Here is a 13,760-nt window from a genome sequence, read left to right on the forward strand (position 1 = left end):
GCCTGAGTAGGACTGTGGTTGGAGACAGGCCAGATTGTTCATCAGGGTGGAAAGGGGGTCAGAGAGAGAATGCGCCTGGCTCTCCCTAACCCCTGAGCTGTAGCTTGTCACTCATTATCCCCTTCCATGGGGCCTGTGCAGGGGTTGGTCCTGGGTAAGTTAATCAAGTAGATTATTATTAGATATGCTTGGGAGAATTACATGTAATAACACCCTTTGGATGTTTTTGACCAGGATTCCCAAAGAAATTACAGTGAGCAACATTCACCAGGCCATTTGCAGCATTCCTTTCCTGGACTTCCTCACCAACAAGCACATGGGCGTCTCGAACGAGGATCAGTGAGCACAGTGACGCTGCCGCTAGCAGATCAGGACTTGAAGATGGAGCTGAAGTGCGCGACTGTGGCGACTCTCCTGTTCTGGAAAGGAGGTTGTTTTCTGTGTGCCTGAAATATCATGGCTACCAAACCATTGCCTCTGCCCGAACATGACACCAGAGCATTGGGTTCCAGGTGGAGCCCTTTTAGGACAGAAGTCTGTTCCCTGAATCTGGAGAGAAGCCAAGCTGGATGGGTGCTTTGTCACCTTGGGTTTCCTCACCCTCTCTACCAGCTCCAGGAGGCCTCTGAGAGCACCAGGCCCTCCCTTCCTTTTGTGTTCCTGGGGGCACCTTGGGCCTGATCCCCAGGAGAAGGGAAACAAGTCTGGCAGGCCTGAGGTTACCCCCTCTGTGAGCTGGGGTCATCCTGAGAAGGGATTGTGTTTCACTCTCAGTGAGTGGTTTTCTGTTCCTGCCTGGCCATGGTGTGAGGAGGGCCTGCCCTCGTAGACCAGATGAGTCAGCTATAGGAAGAAGTGGCGCCTTACAGAAGCCACAGAGGCCTGGACTGTAGACTGGGCAGGATCCTTTACTGTGGAACACAGGAACATCACTGTAGCACAGTGTCAAGGAATGGATGGGTCCCAGCGGGGTTCCAGAGAAGGTTTGACTGGGAATCTCTTAGTGTGTTACAGTAGACAACATCCACAACCCTGGGTCCCTGGCATGAGTGTACCAATTTGTCATATGTTTGCCAGGCAGATCTGGGTTCTACACAGGAGCTCAGATGTCAAGTGGTCCAGGGGCTCTGCTGGGATCGTTGTCCTAATGGTGAACCTATTGTCCTGTTCTTCTCGGTCAAGGAATTTTCCCCAAGAAGAGAAGGGTTCAAAAGAAATACCTGTGAGTGCCTTAAAGTTGGAGAAATAACTGCTCAGGCCCAGATACAGGGATGCTAGTGCTCAGAAGCAGAGAGTGACTTGTATCCATCAGGGAAGCCTCCTCAGTGGGAAGGAAGAGCAGACAGGAGAAGGAAGCGTGACAGTGCCACTGCCAGGTATCCAGCCCACTGGAGGGATCCGCTCCAGGGTTACTAACGCGGTCTGTGTGGAGGGCAAAGGAAAGAACTTAATTCTCAGTTAGAAACCTGCTTTTACTCTATTCAAAGAAAATCTGAAACCTCTGAGTCAAAGAAACGTATCCAAGCAACGTAATTCATATTTTCATGGGTCTCACAGATATTTGTGTCAGGAAAAGAAAGCAGGGTGGTGGCTGAATAAAATTTGCCTTTCTAAATTCAGCATCTGAGAGTTGCAAATGCAAAAGGAAATCCACTCAGCAGGGCAAAGGGCATGCCCTTAAAAATGTAGTTGAGTACATTAGGCCCAGATGCATTCAGCAAGTAGATTGCGAGTGAGACCTGAGGGTGTGTTCTCTTCCCGGTGGGAAGAGATCCGTTTATTACAGATATGAAAGCCTAAGGAAATTTCTTTTTGCAAAAGAAGTATTAAATGATTTAATAGTCTCGTGTGTTAAATGTATTTGTGTCATAATGTGTAACACCATTGTATAACAAAAATGCCTACAATAAATCTTTTAGTATTTATAATGGTTTTTTTGAGTTGGAAGTATTATACCAAGGCTGTTTCTTGGGGTAGGTCAGAAAGCACTGAAATGAGGAGAGGTATAGCCTTTTATTTGTGTTTAAATACACATTTTAAATAATGAATTCTTCTACTTCTTTCCAAGAAGAATTTGCAACCATGCAAGATAAAGGATTACACTTACATAATAGTCTAAAAAAAAAATTGGAAGGTACATGTTTGACCATGGACATAATTGTTTCTGATGGCTCAGAGGAAGAGGACTGTATGGGTGAGCTCCAGAGTTTCCTGAAAGCCAAGGTAGAGAGGCAGGCAGCTCCTGTTGTCCAGCACAGGAACATACCAGTTTATCTGGCAAAGTAAAATTGGTATGTGCTGGGGTCTAAAAGAAGTTACTCCTTTTGCAGCCCTACCATCTGCTATCATGAGCTAAAACAGAAATGCTAGAGCTAAAAAACTGAGAGCTTAGGTCTCTGAAGGTGGTAATATCTGCAGGAGACATTGTGACACAGTGCAGAGAGGTCACTTGCTGGTGGTGGACTTTGTGTAGGGTCAAAGTCAAGAAAGTTGACTAGGCCATACATGGTGGCTCACGCCTAATCCCAGTAGCTTGGGAGGCTGAGGCAGGAGGATCAAGAGTTCAAAGCCAGCCTCAGCAATGGCCAAGCAACTCAGTGAGACCCTGTCTCTAAATAAAATACAAAATATGGCCGGGGATGTGATTCAGTGGTAGAGTGCCCCTGAGTTCAATTCCCAGAACCAAAAAAAAAAAAGTTGAGTAGACTGGTGGAGTAAAGATGGGGCACGCTCAGGCCCAAATGTTAATTGTCTCAGGGTTTGGGACGGGAGCTGCAGAGCACAGATCCATGTCATACATAGGCAGTGCTTAACTGGGGACTCCCTGCTACTGACTGAAGGAACCCACTGTGAGTGAGGCCAACAGTCAGCTTTAGGGGAAGTTCCTCCATCTGTCTGATTGCTTTTATTTTGTTTGTTTTGGTACTAGGAATTGAACCCAGGGCCTCACACATAGTAGGCAAGTATCTACCACTGAGCTACAACCCCAGCTCATCTGCCTGGGGTGGGTTGCAGGGCATCCCCTGGTAGGGTCTAGCATTTCTCAAAAGCAGTGTTAGGGTTTCACCGAAGGTCCTGGAGTTCTGTTCCCTGAAGTACAGAGAGGTGGGGCGTTGATCTCACAGTTTCAAGACTCCTGGACATGTGGAAGGACCTTGTAGTGCACTCTATAGCTGACGGAGACTCCTCCCACAGTGGTCTCTTGGTAATGGAATAATTAATGCTGAACACTCTTTGAGTTGCTAAAATTAGCTGAACAGACTGAATTGCATTTATTTTTAAAAACTTTCTGTACAGAATACAAAAATGGTTAATTATATTTTAGCAAGTATAATAAAGTGTAAAATGTTCCCCATGACTCCCCTCTTAGAGATGATAACCTGTTACTAGTATAATGCATTCTCCCTGTCCCCGGGCACTGTCCATGTGCGTAGATAGATACGGGTTGGAAGCATAGAGCTGAGACTTGTCTCAGCCAATTCTTGGGTCATGCACTTGGTATGTGAAGATTTACTCAGACCTAGAGTGAGTGGGAGGGACTTCCTTCAGGCACCTGGGAAGTCTCCTGGGGAAGGCTGTGAAGATGGGATGTGTGTGGCATTGCGTGGGGTAGCGCATCGCAGGAAGGTTCTTGGCATACAGTTGGCCTGGCAGAGTTCAAGCTCCTCTGGTGCAGGAAGGCCTGCTTTTTCCCAGCCAAGGTGCAACAGAGGTGATGTGTCCCTTACGGTCAAAGAATCATGGACCTCCCAGGCTGGCTCTGGGATGGAAAGAGCACTGCAAGGTGCACAGTGTGACCTCAGGCAGGGTGCAACATGGGGCACAGGGTGTTAATGGCTACAGGCAGGAATAGAGGTGCCCAGGGAAGGGGGGCTTAGGTTGGAAAGAATTATTCCAGCAGCTGTGCTTGGTGTTACCATATGGAGCTCACCCCACCCCCGACACCCTGTGCACAAACATGAGGGCTCTTGGCCAGCCAGCGCAGGGGAAGTGGTGGCAGCTAACTGTCCACATGAAGAAATGGAAGCACCCTCCAGTCCCAGCTGGTCATGAAGAAACAGGGTTTGAGCCTGAGACTAGCATCATGGGTCCATGTCCCTGGATTCCAGAATGGCAATGGGAAGGACTGAAGTATAGCAGGGAGGCTAGTGGGTTCTGTGTGCCACCAACACCAGTGTCACTTGCAGCCCACAGCAAGAAGAGCTCAGCATTTATAAGCCTCCAAGGGACACTAGAAGGAGCCACATTAAAGTCATTACGTAGAGATGGGACAATATATGTGAAGAGAGACTCATGTTTATAATTTAAAAAAATAAGAAATTGAAAGCGTGCATTTTTGCATTTTAGTAAAGTCAGATTGTACAGTTAAGCTGCTCAGCCCCCACAGAATGCCCAGCAGGCAGTCTCCTCTGCCCAGAAACATCGAACATGCAAACCAGTTAAGTCTAAAGCAGTAGAACCCTTTGTGTAAGCATATGGTTTGTTCTCCCTTTAAAATGACTGTGATCGGGGCTGGGGATGTGGCTCAAGCGGTAGCGCGCTCGCCTGGCGTGCGTGCGGCCCGGGTTCGATCCTCAGCACCACATACCAACAAAGATGTTGTGTCCGCCGAGAACTAAAAAATAAATATTAAAAATTCTCTCTCTCTCTCTCTCCCTCCCTCCCTCCCTCCTCTCTCTTTAAAAAATAAAATAAAATAAAATGACTGTCATCGGAGCATTGCCTTAGCTGGAGTGAGGGAGGGCCCTGCCTGCCAGAGCTAGCACCTCTGAGGGGACACTGGCAGGCAGCCTGAGCTGGAAATGGCCCCTCTGAGCTTGCTGTGATCTGAAACCAGTGCCACCGCCTGGGGCCACTGCTGAAGAGGAAGAAGAGCCACAGGAAATGCTCCTTACCAAAACTGTCCCAAGCTTGTGCCTCTGTTTTTCAAGAAGGGATACAAGACCCCTTCAAGTGTTTGAAAGGCTGCTGTGCAAAGAAGAGACCCTGCTTGTTCCATGCAGCCACACTGGCTAGAGTTTATGGAGACAGGAGAGCCTTTCAAAGATGGGAGCAGCTTTCCCTGCAGCAGTGATGAGCCTCCCGTCACTAAGTGTGCAGAGTAGGCCTGAGGGCAGGGGCCCCTGTAGAGATGATGTTCTAAGGTTCTTAATGATGTGAGGCAAATGCCACCAATTCCTGCTCAGTGTGTGCAGCTGTTCGGTTTAGTCATCCTTGTGTTAGGGGAAATTGAAACACAATAGGGGGCTATGCCTGTAGAAAACTACCACATGGTCATTGTTAGTCTTTAAATATTTCACTCACCCCAAGATGTTTTGTTGAAGCATGAAGGCCACCTTGGCTATAAAGAAATTATGTTTTTGACATCAGAACCCTGTGATTGGTACTATTTTCTTTTGGAAACCTCTTTTAGCTATTCAGCATCTCATGAATCACATGCAGATGGGAACCTGAGTTCTGAAACATGGGCCATCACAGAAAGACCCAAGGATATCACCTGGGATTACTATAGGTTATAAAATTAATAAAATTCTCATGCATCCTGGGAAAACCACCAAAGTGGACATCACTGGCTCTGCCAAGGAGCTGCTACGTCCATATTCCTCAGCCCCGTGGACAGCTGGGTTCACAACTGAATTGGTTCTCAGGTTCCTCAAATTTAAAAACTGAAGAGTGGCCAAATGGCAATTAAAAACAGATGTGAAGCCTCCCACACACTTTGTGGGAGGACGAAGAGTTGGTGATGCTGCGTCCATCTGCACCTGTGCTCCACGCCAGGCCCGCAGCCCGGGCAGTCACACTCCTCTTGAAAGCAGAGGACAGAGCCAGGCTCCTTTCTCAGCAATATTCCAGCAGCCATCATTCCATGCTGACGCAGTCACACGTTGAGAATTCGGGGAGCTGACGCCTGAAAGATGGCTGAGGGGTTAGGAGTGAACTTCTTCCTCACTTCAGGGACCTGAAAAATGAAATGTGGCCACATCAGTGGGCGTTTTTCTCAACTCCCTCCCACCCCTGGCTCCAGGAAAAGAATTCCTTGCATTGTCCAGAAGTTGGAAGTACTACCTGAAGGTCAGAAGGGGACTGCTGCCAACTGTGAGCAGTGTCGCTGCAGTAGCAGGTTAGACACAGCCTGTGAACCTTCCTTTCTGCTCCCTGAGCCTCTTTTGGGTGGGATCAGGAAACAATCCTCGCGTCCCTTCCATTTTCTCTTGCATTTTATATGGAGGCCCACATATTGGGTTGCTGGAGATGGAACCCAACACTTTACTCAGGCTAGGCAGGTGCTCCACACTGAGCAGCCCCCCAGGCCAATGCCACATATTTGGAAGGAATGTCACTGGTACTTAGTAGTTGAGGTTGGGATTTAGGAGGCAGAGAGACCCCTGCTCACCAGAGAAGCCAGCACTGGAGGGGTACCCATCTGGCTAACGACAGTTACCTTAGTTTTCTGTTAGGAACAACTTCCTGGGCACTGCTCTCCCTGATCATAACATTTAAATCCACTAAAATCTCTCCTAAGCCCCACACAGGAAGGAAGGCTTCTGTGGCCAGGGCCCCCATAGCACCTGACCTGGAAGCTGGCCCGAGTGCCGCCGTCCCATCCGGAGGTGTGGGTTGTGATAACTCTGGCTGGTTTTGCTTTTGGGGGTCTTGAGGGTTTCACTCCAGTCCAAGCCTGAAATTCCTGTCTGGAACAGAGCATAAAATCACAGCTTTACACAGGCTCAGCCACTGGGCCACTCCCCTGTGCTGCTTGGAATGTCAGGGCCTGTCCACTATTGGGATCCTGCTTTAGCCCCAGGTGGTCCTTTATCCCCCTTAGGCGGGCAGAACTAGCAGAGAAGGTAGGTACCCAAGACAGGCACCCACTCTGCCCTTCACCTCTGGGTGCTCCACTGGGAAACCTGGGCTCACCCTGTTCCCTAAAAGTAGCAGCAGAAACTTATGCAGGTGAGCCACAGGCTCAGGGTAGAGCTCCATCAGCAGCTGGTGTGCACTGGGCCTTCAGCACTCTCTGTGTTTAGCATCCAGGGCCCCAAAATCCTCCTGTGGCTACCCCTCCAACAGGCAGGCTACTTAGAGGGGTCTCACAGGCTGAGAGCCAGTGAAGGCCAGTCACCTCCTGCTCAGGTCAGTGGTGGCCTCTTATGTCCACAGGAAGTACCAGCCTGGACAATGCTCAACACAATGAAGGTCCTCCATATCTGGTTATGATTGAGAAAGAAAAGTAACACTCAGTATCCTGTGTACATAAGCTGTCTTTTCAGCTTATGCAAAGAATGATTCTGAATGACCACCTTAAACTAGATGATCTGGCATTTGCACGGCTCTGAGCATTGAGGAGCCAATCCATGAGCCAGTGTGAGGCTGCAGGGAGGGCAGGGGTGGTCTCTGTGGACAAAGCCAGCTCCTTGGAGGGAAATGACAGTGCTGGCACAGCCCAGCTTCGTGTCCTGGGAGTGGGACTTCATCTTATCCCTCTGAGCAAAGGAGACCTTTTAATTCTGTCCATGCCCCTGCTAGATGGCGAGCTCAGGAAGGCCGAGGTCCCTTGTGTCTGTTGGGAGCACCTGGTCCAAGGACGTTCTGTAAGAAGAGTCCAGCTGGCCAGCACCAACCCCCTTGTGTGCCTGGGGCCGCTCTTGCTCCACCCATAGTCCTGGCTGGGCTTCAGGCCCTGAGTCAACAAAGGCGCCTTTTCTCCTGGGCAGTGGCACAGCTGGGGCTCCCAGGGCAGGCAGGCTGGGCAGGGAGAGCAGTGTCTGTCGGTGGTCTGCACTCAGGGAGCCTTGGTGTGTCAGGAGGTAAGCTGAGCCAGGGCCTGTCAGTAATCTTTGCTTCTGAAGCTGCCAGGTTCTAAAGCCCAGCTGTCCAAACCATCTGCTGCCCTGTTTCTCCTAGGGAAGCAGGTCCTCCCCTGGGTGTGTCCTTCTGTTCCCAACTGCCTCTTATGCTGAGCCTTGGGTCTGGCAACCTGAGTCCATTGCCCTGGGATGGCTACAGGGGTCTCAGAGAAGGAAGGGCTCAAAGGAGGAGCCCAGGCAGAGAGGGTAACAGAGAGGATAGAGAAACATCAGAGGGAATTAGGGAGACTGCCCAAGAGAAGAGGAAGACAAATGGATGGCTCTAACCAAGAAGATTAGTGAAAACTATAAGCCTAGCTGTGCCTACTGTGTACCAGGCCTGACAGTGTTTCTGGCGTGTTCCTGCATCAGCCACCTCTTGCAGGTCTCAGCTAGACCCTGGATCAAAGGCACTGAACAACCCAGAGAATTTTGAGGAAGAGGCTCTGAAAGGAGCTGGTTGGGTAAAGAGTCCCAGAATGGCTGGGGATCAGACCTCCTTGTTTGCCCACGTGACCAGGCAAACAAAGCAGGTCAGTCTTCACATGGAAATCAGCAGCCAGGCAAGTCAAGAGGTGGATACCAGCTCAACACTTCTGGGTTAGGAGTGACCACACATCTGCTGTGATACCTGTGGAATCACTGGATTTGTTCATTTTCTTTGTTTTCTAAATTTCTTTAGCAGTTTGCTTTTAGATGAGGTGCATCTTGCAAGATGGAAGGCAGGATGCAGTTGCTGGAGCCAGGTTCTAGAGCTGGAAGGTGGAACATTTCAGAGACCAGCTGGTGTGGTGCTGGGGGAGCCAAATTCAGTGGGGAACAGGGGTCTGGGTCTGCTCTCACTGTTCCCACTCTCCATATGAGGGTCCAGGAGGCCTAGTTTATACAGCAGAAAATGGGAGTGCCACTGAGTCCCTGATCCCATTGTCAGTTCTTTTCACTGCTGGCTTTGGGACACTGATTCAAAGGCGGTGGCCTAGACAAGTAATAATAACTTCTGGGGGTCACAAATTTGGTCTGAGGCAAGATAGACTGGTTTATTCTCTTTTCTGCCCTTCAGAGCTGTGTGACTATGCACCAGTCCTTCATCTGTGGAATGGGGACAGTGATAACTAAGGGCTTGGGGAGCTAATCCACAGGCAGTACAGAACTGTGGATTAGGGGGAGGAACTGCTTCAAACAGCCCAGACTTTGCTTGAACATCTCCAGTAAGGAACAGCTTACTATCAGACAGTTCTGCTTATTGGAAAGGAATTCCTCCCCTGCGCTGGAACCCTCTCCCTGGCAGGCCCCACTCCTTGTTCTTGTTTCTAGAGCCTCAACCACTCCAAGGTGCTGCACCCTAGGGCCTCTCACCATTCTGGCCCTGCCAGCTAGCTCACCTCCCCATTGGCCAGTAGTCAGACCTGTGCAAGACCCAGCTATGGTCATGGTGTCTGACTTGCCATCAACAGGGGTACCTGAGTTTCAGCAGTTCAGCTTGAGCATGTGTCAGTGAGCACAAAACCCACCCTGCAACCACAGCCCCCATTAGATCCCTTGAACAGTGCACACCTATGAAGGAACCTGTTCTTAGACACGTTTAAGGTCTTGGGTTATCATTGCACGCAGGCTTCTGGGTATCCTGTCCCATGGCAATGCCATAATTAGCCAATCCCCCATATTAGGACTAAGGGGGCTGTTACTACTGGCAAAACGTTTCCATGTATTTTATACTCCCACCTCATCATCAGGAAACCTGAAAGGAAAATTCCTAAAGTATTGAAATAGCTGCACCATCAGAATAGTAGTGTTTCCAGTAACCTCATAACCAGAGATACCCTAAATATTTAATAAGGAAGTAGGCAGATAATATTGGGATATATAGATGTAGAACCCATAGGATAATGCACTGCACATTTATTAAAATTAATGTTGTAGAAGAACATCTAGTAACATGACCAGACTTACAAAGTAGGTGGGAAAATGTGTACAGTACAAATGGAACCATGAAGGAATGTGTCAGCTTCTATGCACTGAAATGCACATTAAGAATTAGAACCTTGGTTTGGGAAGGGGCTAATGGATTTTTTTTCCCCTTTAGTAATTTCTGTCATTTCCAATTTTTCCTCTGTGAGCGAGTGTGAATTATTTTTGTAGTAAGAATGAAGTCCTAAGTTGTCCAGGGCAGGGAGACGGTAAGGACCTGTAGACTTGACCTCAGCGAAAGGGCAGTTTGGATGTTAAGGGACTCTGTGACCGCCCAATGCTCCCACAGAGGGCCCAGAGCAGAGGGAGCCAGACCAGTTGGCCTGTGCACACCCCCCGCTGTGGCGAGGCCCACCCGGTTGAAGTTAAAGGAAGCAGATTTTAACTCGGCGGAAGGCTGGCCTTTCTGACCTGGCTGCTGGGGGCAGGAAGCCGGCTGTGAGGGGGTGAGATTCTGATCCATGGAAGTGATCATTTATTTTGGGTCTGGGCAGGGAAGGGAGCAGCAAAGGTGGCATCTGCAGTGCCAGGGAACCAAGACGGTGACCTCTAGCCACCAGCTGCTGTCGAGGTCTTGTGGAATCCAGGAGCCTCCTCTCATCCCACCCACCCCCATCCTCCTGGCTCCGGGTGTTTCTTTCCACCACGGGGTGTGAATTTGGAGGGTGTCCCTACCCCAGCCCAATACCTGTACGACGTGGTCGCTGCTGCACCCGTGTCCGGATCGCCAATGGGCAGCACGTAGACCCCCCTGGCGCCGGGCGCCGAGGACTTGCTCCTGCGGCCGCCCGCCCCCGGACCGCGTCCCTGCGCCGAATCTCGGGTTCCCGCAGGCGCGGTCCACACACCAAAGTCGCGCTGGTACTGAGTGAGTGGCACGTCCCGGCCAGAGTCCCGGCCGCCGGCGGGGGTCGGGATCCTCCGCGAGGCTGTGCCTCCCAGGCCCGGGTCCTCGCTCTCGAGGTCCGAGTAGCCGTGCAGGGTCAGCGGCACCGCCACGTCGGAGCGGTCCAGCTGGTTCCAGCGCCGCGCCAAGCAGCACAGGCGGCTGATGCAGGGCCACGCCATGCCCGCCCAACCCCGGCCCGGGTCCGGTCCAGGCGCTCCGCTCCTGGAGCTCCCAGCCAAGCCGCCCCCGCCCGGCGTCCCCGCCCCCGAAGCCCTCCCCGAGCTACCGCAGCGCCGCCCCCCGGCCTGGGGGTGGGTGTCCGGGGAGTGAGAGGGCTTGGCGACAGCCGGGCATGGCCTCCACCAGAGTGCGCTGGTTGGATTGGGGCGCCGGCTAGGAGAGAGCGGCGACCAGAGAAAGACTGCACAGTCGCCAGGGGGCACCTGAAACCGCTTGCGGTCATTTACTTATGTCCAACTTAATATTTCAAAATTGAATCCCAAGTTCCCCAAATGTTTTATAAATCCGATGAGCGGAGGTCGAGGGCCGGGATGGCTACCTCGCGGGTCAGCTGGGCAGTTAAATTGGCCAGGAGGGTCTCTATTCCGTCTTGTGGACCCGGGTAGCTAGCTAAGGCACTCACAGTACTTGTACAAGGCTGCACCATAGGGTCTAAACGGGCAGCGGGAGGGGCAGCAGTGAGGTCATGGTGGGGAACACTTGGGGGCGTGCTTCCCAGAAAGCACGTGTTCGAATCAGGCAGAGTCCCCAGCTTCTTTGCTTTTACTATGCTCATTCGCGACAGGGATACAAAACTTTGGCCAGTTATGCTATATAGTTCCTTTCCCTACTGTGCATGCAAATTGTTTGAACATATAGCTAAATTGGGATAATTCTGCAGGGTAAAGGTCAATTTAAGGTAGGACAGTGTATCAGAACAACTCCTTGGACACATTCAAAGGCTGAGTATTTGATACATGCCTTCAGTATTCATTGCAGACAAAACACTGTCAAAACAGCATTGATTAGCTGGAGCTCCTTCTCCAGACTGTACTCGGAAGGTGTCCAGTCTGCACCTCCGAGATGACTGCAGTGCTGCACTGGCCAGAGTCTCATTGCCTCAAACACTGCCTTAGTTGGAAGTCACAGCACCATGACATTACATTGGCCAACTGAGCAGGCCAGGCTGTGGCCCAGTAGACAACAGGAGCAGAGCCGTGGGTACTGAGTTTACATTCACTACATCAGAGTTATCTAGAGGGCCAGGAGCTCAGCAGACCTGACACAAACAACTGAAGCCGCAGAAGCTCCCATAGCAGTGTGAGCAGAGAGAGGCAGGACGGCCAGGGTGCATTTGGAGGAACCCCACACTTTAGAGGCAGGCCCATGGCTCAGGCACAGGGGGAGTATGGCCAAGGAGGTGTGGTCAAGGGTCAGCAAAGCCTTGATGAGGGGAAGCTAAATCCCCTAGTGGCCAAGAGGAGAGCTTGGGCACGCTTTAGGGGGCTGGGCCTCCCATGGCCACTCATTCACAGGGAACAAGGTCCTCCATTGTTCAAAGGCTCCTCAGCTGAAGGACTTTATAGACAGGTAAGTGCTCCAGAGACTTCTCAACACTACTTCTCTGACACAGCAGGGACAGGAGAGAGGTCTTCACTGCCTCTTTTCCTGATCTGCCTTCAAATAGACGATGAAAATTTTGTGTGAGCTCAGCCTCTCATCCCAACTACAGAAAATATCTTGTCTCATTTGTCATAGGGTTATTAGCAGATTCAGAAATGGCAGAGCAGTGCAGTCACCCTACCCTCCACCAGTCATTTCCTTACTGGCAAAATGAGGGCTGGGTTAAGACAATTCTAGAAGGGATGCTAGTTTACAATCCTCTGCCTACTGAAAATAACTGGGTACTTCACAGTGGAGCCAACCACACTGGTGGAAGAGTTAAGAATTACCAAGTACTGTACAGTATTTATTGCCAGGCATGTGCTATCATGCAGTTCTCAGCCACCTGGTGAGGTGGGTGGGACCCCCACTGCTCTCAGAGCTCACTGCTTAGAAAGCCCAGCAGTGCACAAACTGGAGCAAATTAGCCAGGCAAGACTAACATCAGGGCTTCTACTCCTCCCCAGCTAAAGCAAGATTTGGTATAACATTTTAAGGCTACCAAAAAACTAAAACCTCTCCTGTAAATGCTTTCAAGAAAAATCCTCAAATTGCATTTCCTCGATGTGATTCTCCACCATGAGGCAATGTGAACCCCACTGCAGTGAGGCCAAAATGACGACAGCAACTATTTCAGGAAGACGCTTCCATTAGAATGTACCTTTTCAAACATAAGATGCAGTTGGGCTCAGATTCAAGTCTGAATTTATCCAACTCGCTTCCTTTTACTCTTAATTTAGCTACAATTTTAACCTAGAAAGCAAAACCTAAAAATAGCTTTATGTATGTGCCTCTCACTGCCAGGAAACTCCACCTTTCTTGGGAACATTTAGAAAGTATCTGCAGCTGTTATTTCAGACTATGGCACAGAGAAGATGCTCTTAACTTCTGTCAACCAAGGAAAGGGATGGGTCAGTCTGTGCTAAGCAGAGATGCCAGAAGGTCAAGGCCAAAACCAAGGCCATCAAGTTTCTATCATCCCTTTCAAGGGCACTGGCCAAACTGTCAAAACAAAGATGCCAGAGCAGCACTGATGCTCTCAAAGAGACCACACCTCCTGTTTACAAACTAGAGATATAAATCTTTATTTCACAACTTTGTCATAATTCACTTTCTAAGGAGACAAGTACTGGGGGACAGAGTTTAAAATGCTGGGGAGGCTAGCTGCTGGGTGTCTTCCAGGCAGGAGCACAGCTGTGGTCCCTCCAGGGCCAATGCACTCTTGGAGCTTCCAGGCAGCACAGATCAGATGCACCAGTAATGTCCAACCCCAGTTTTATTTAGAGCCACCTCCTTTTTTGGGACCATCAGTCCTCATTTCATGCCACATTTTCACTAGAGGCTCCCTGTTCTTCCAAATGAGTTCATGACCATAAGTAATATACCATCTGGAA

General features: G+C 50.2%; 3 protein-coding genes across 10 annotated transcripts in view; 1 reads left to right on the forward strand and 2 right to left on the reverse strand.

The window, feature by feature from the left end:
* The window catches only part of YEATS2 (YEATS domain containing 2), an 88,792-nt gene extending 86,848 nt beyond the window's left edge, over nt 1-1,944 (forward strand). For 3 of the 5 annotated variants that reach the window (XM_081302355.1, XM_081302354.1, XM_081302356.1), the window contains one exon: nt 235-1,944. In XM_081302355.1, the coding sequence (XP_081158481.1) occupies nt 235-343 (109 nt within the window). In that variant the 3' untranslated portion in view covers nt 344-1,944. The remainder of the gene's footprint in view (nt 1-234) is intronic. The other 2 variants (XM_081302357.1, XM_081302358.1) reach the window with 2 other exon arrangements.
* Nucleotides 1,945-4,857: 2,913 nt separating this feature from the next.
* MAP6D1 (MAP6 domain containing 1) lies at nt 4,858-10,949 on the reverse strand. The gene is made up of 3 exons (XM_081301080.1): nt 10,504-10,949; nt 6,575-6,692; nt 4,858-5,959 (listed from the first exon to the last, which is right to left on the reverse strand). Exons 1-3 carry the CDS (start codon nt 10,881-10,883, stop codon nt 5,879-5,881), a joined length of 579 nt encoding a protein of 192 aa, XP_081157206.1. The 5' UTR covers nt 10,884-10,949; the 3' UTR covers nt 4,858-5,878.
* Nucleotides 10,950-13,426: 2,477 nt separating this feature from the next.
* Nucleotides 13,427-13,760, reverse strand: part of PARL (presenilin associated rhomboid like) — a 48,218-nt gene continuing 47,884 nt past the window's right edge. For all 4 annotated transcript variants that reach the window (XM_081301076.1, XM_081301079.1, XM_081301078.1 and 1 more), the window contains one exon: nt 13,427-13,754. In XM_081301076.1, coding sequence (XP_081157202.1) covers nt 13,643-13,754 — 112 coding nt within the window. In that variant the 3' untranslated portion in view covers nt 13,427-13,642. The remainder of the gene's footprint in view (nt 13,755-13,760) is intronic.

This window comes from Spermophilus citellus (assembly GCF_964194105.1).
Source record: "Spermophilus citellus genome assembly, chromosome: 7".
Lineage (NCBI taxonomy): Eukaryota > Metazoa > Chordata > Mammalia > Rodentia > Sciuridae > Spermophilus > Spermophilus citellus.

Excerpts from the sequence above, each read along its gene's own strand:
- MAP6D1 (XM_081301080.1), bottom strand. The coding sequence starts at position 10,883 with ATGGCGTGGCCCTGCATCAGCCGCCTGTGCTGCTTGGCGCGGCGCTGG. Across the intron at positions 6,693-10,503 it reads GCAGCGACCACGTCGTACAG|ACAGGAATTTCAGGCTTGGA; the intron begins GTATTGGGCTGG and ends GCTCTGTTCCAG. Across the intron at positions 5,960-6,574 it reads GCACTCGGGCCAGCTTCCAG|GTCCCTGAAGTGAGGAAGAA; the intron begins GTCAGGTGCTAT and ends TTCATTTTTCAG.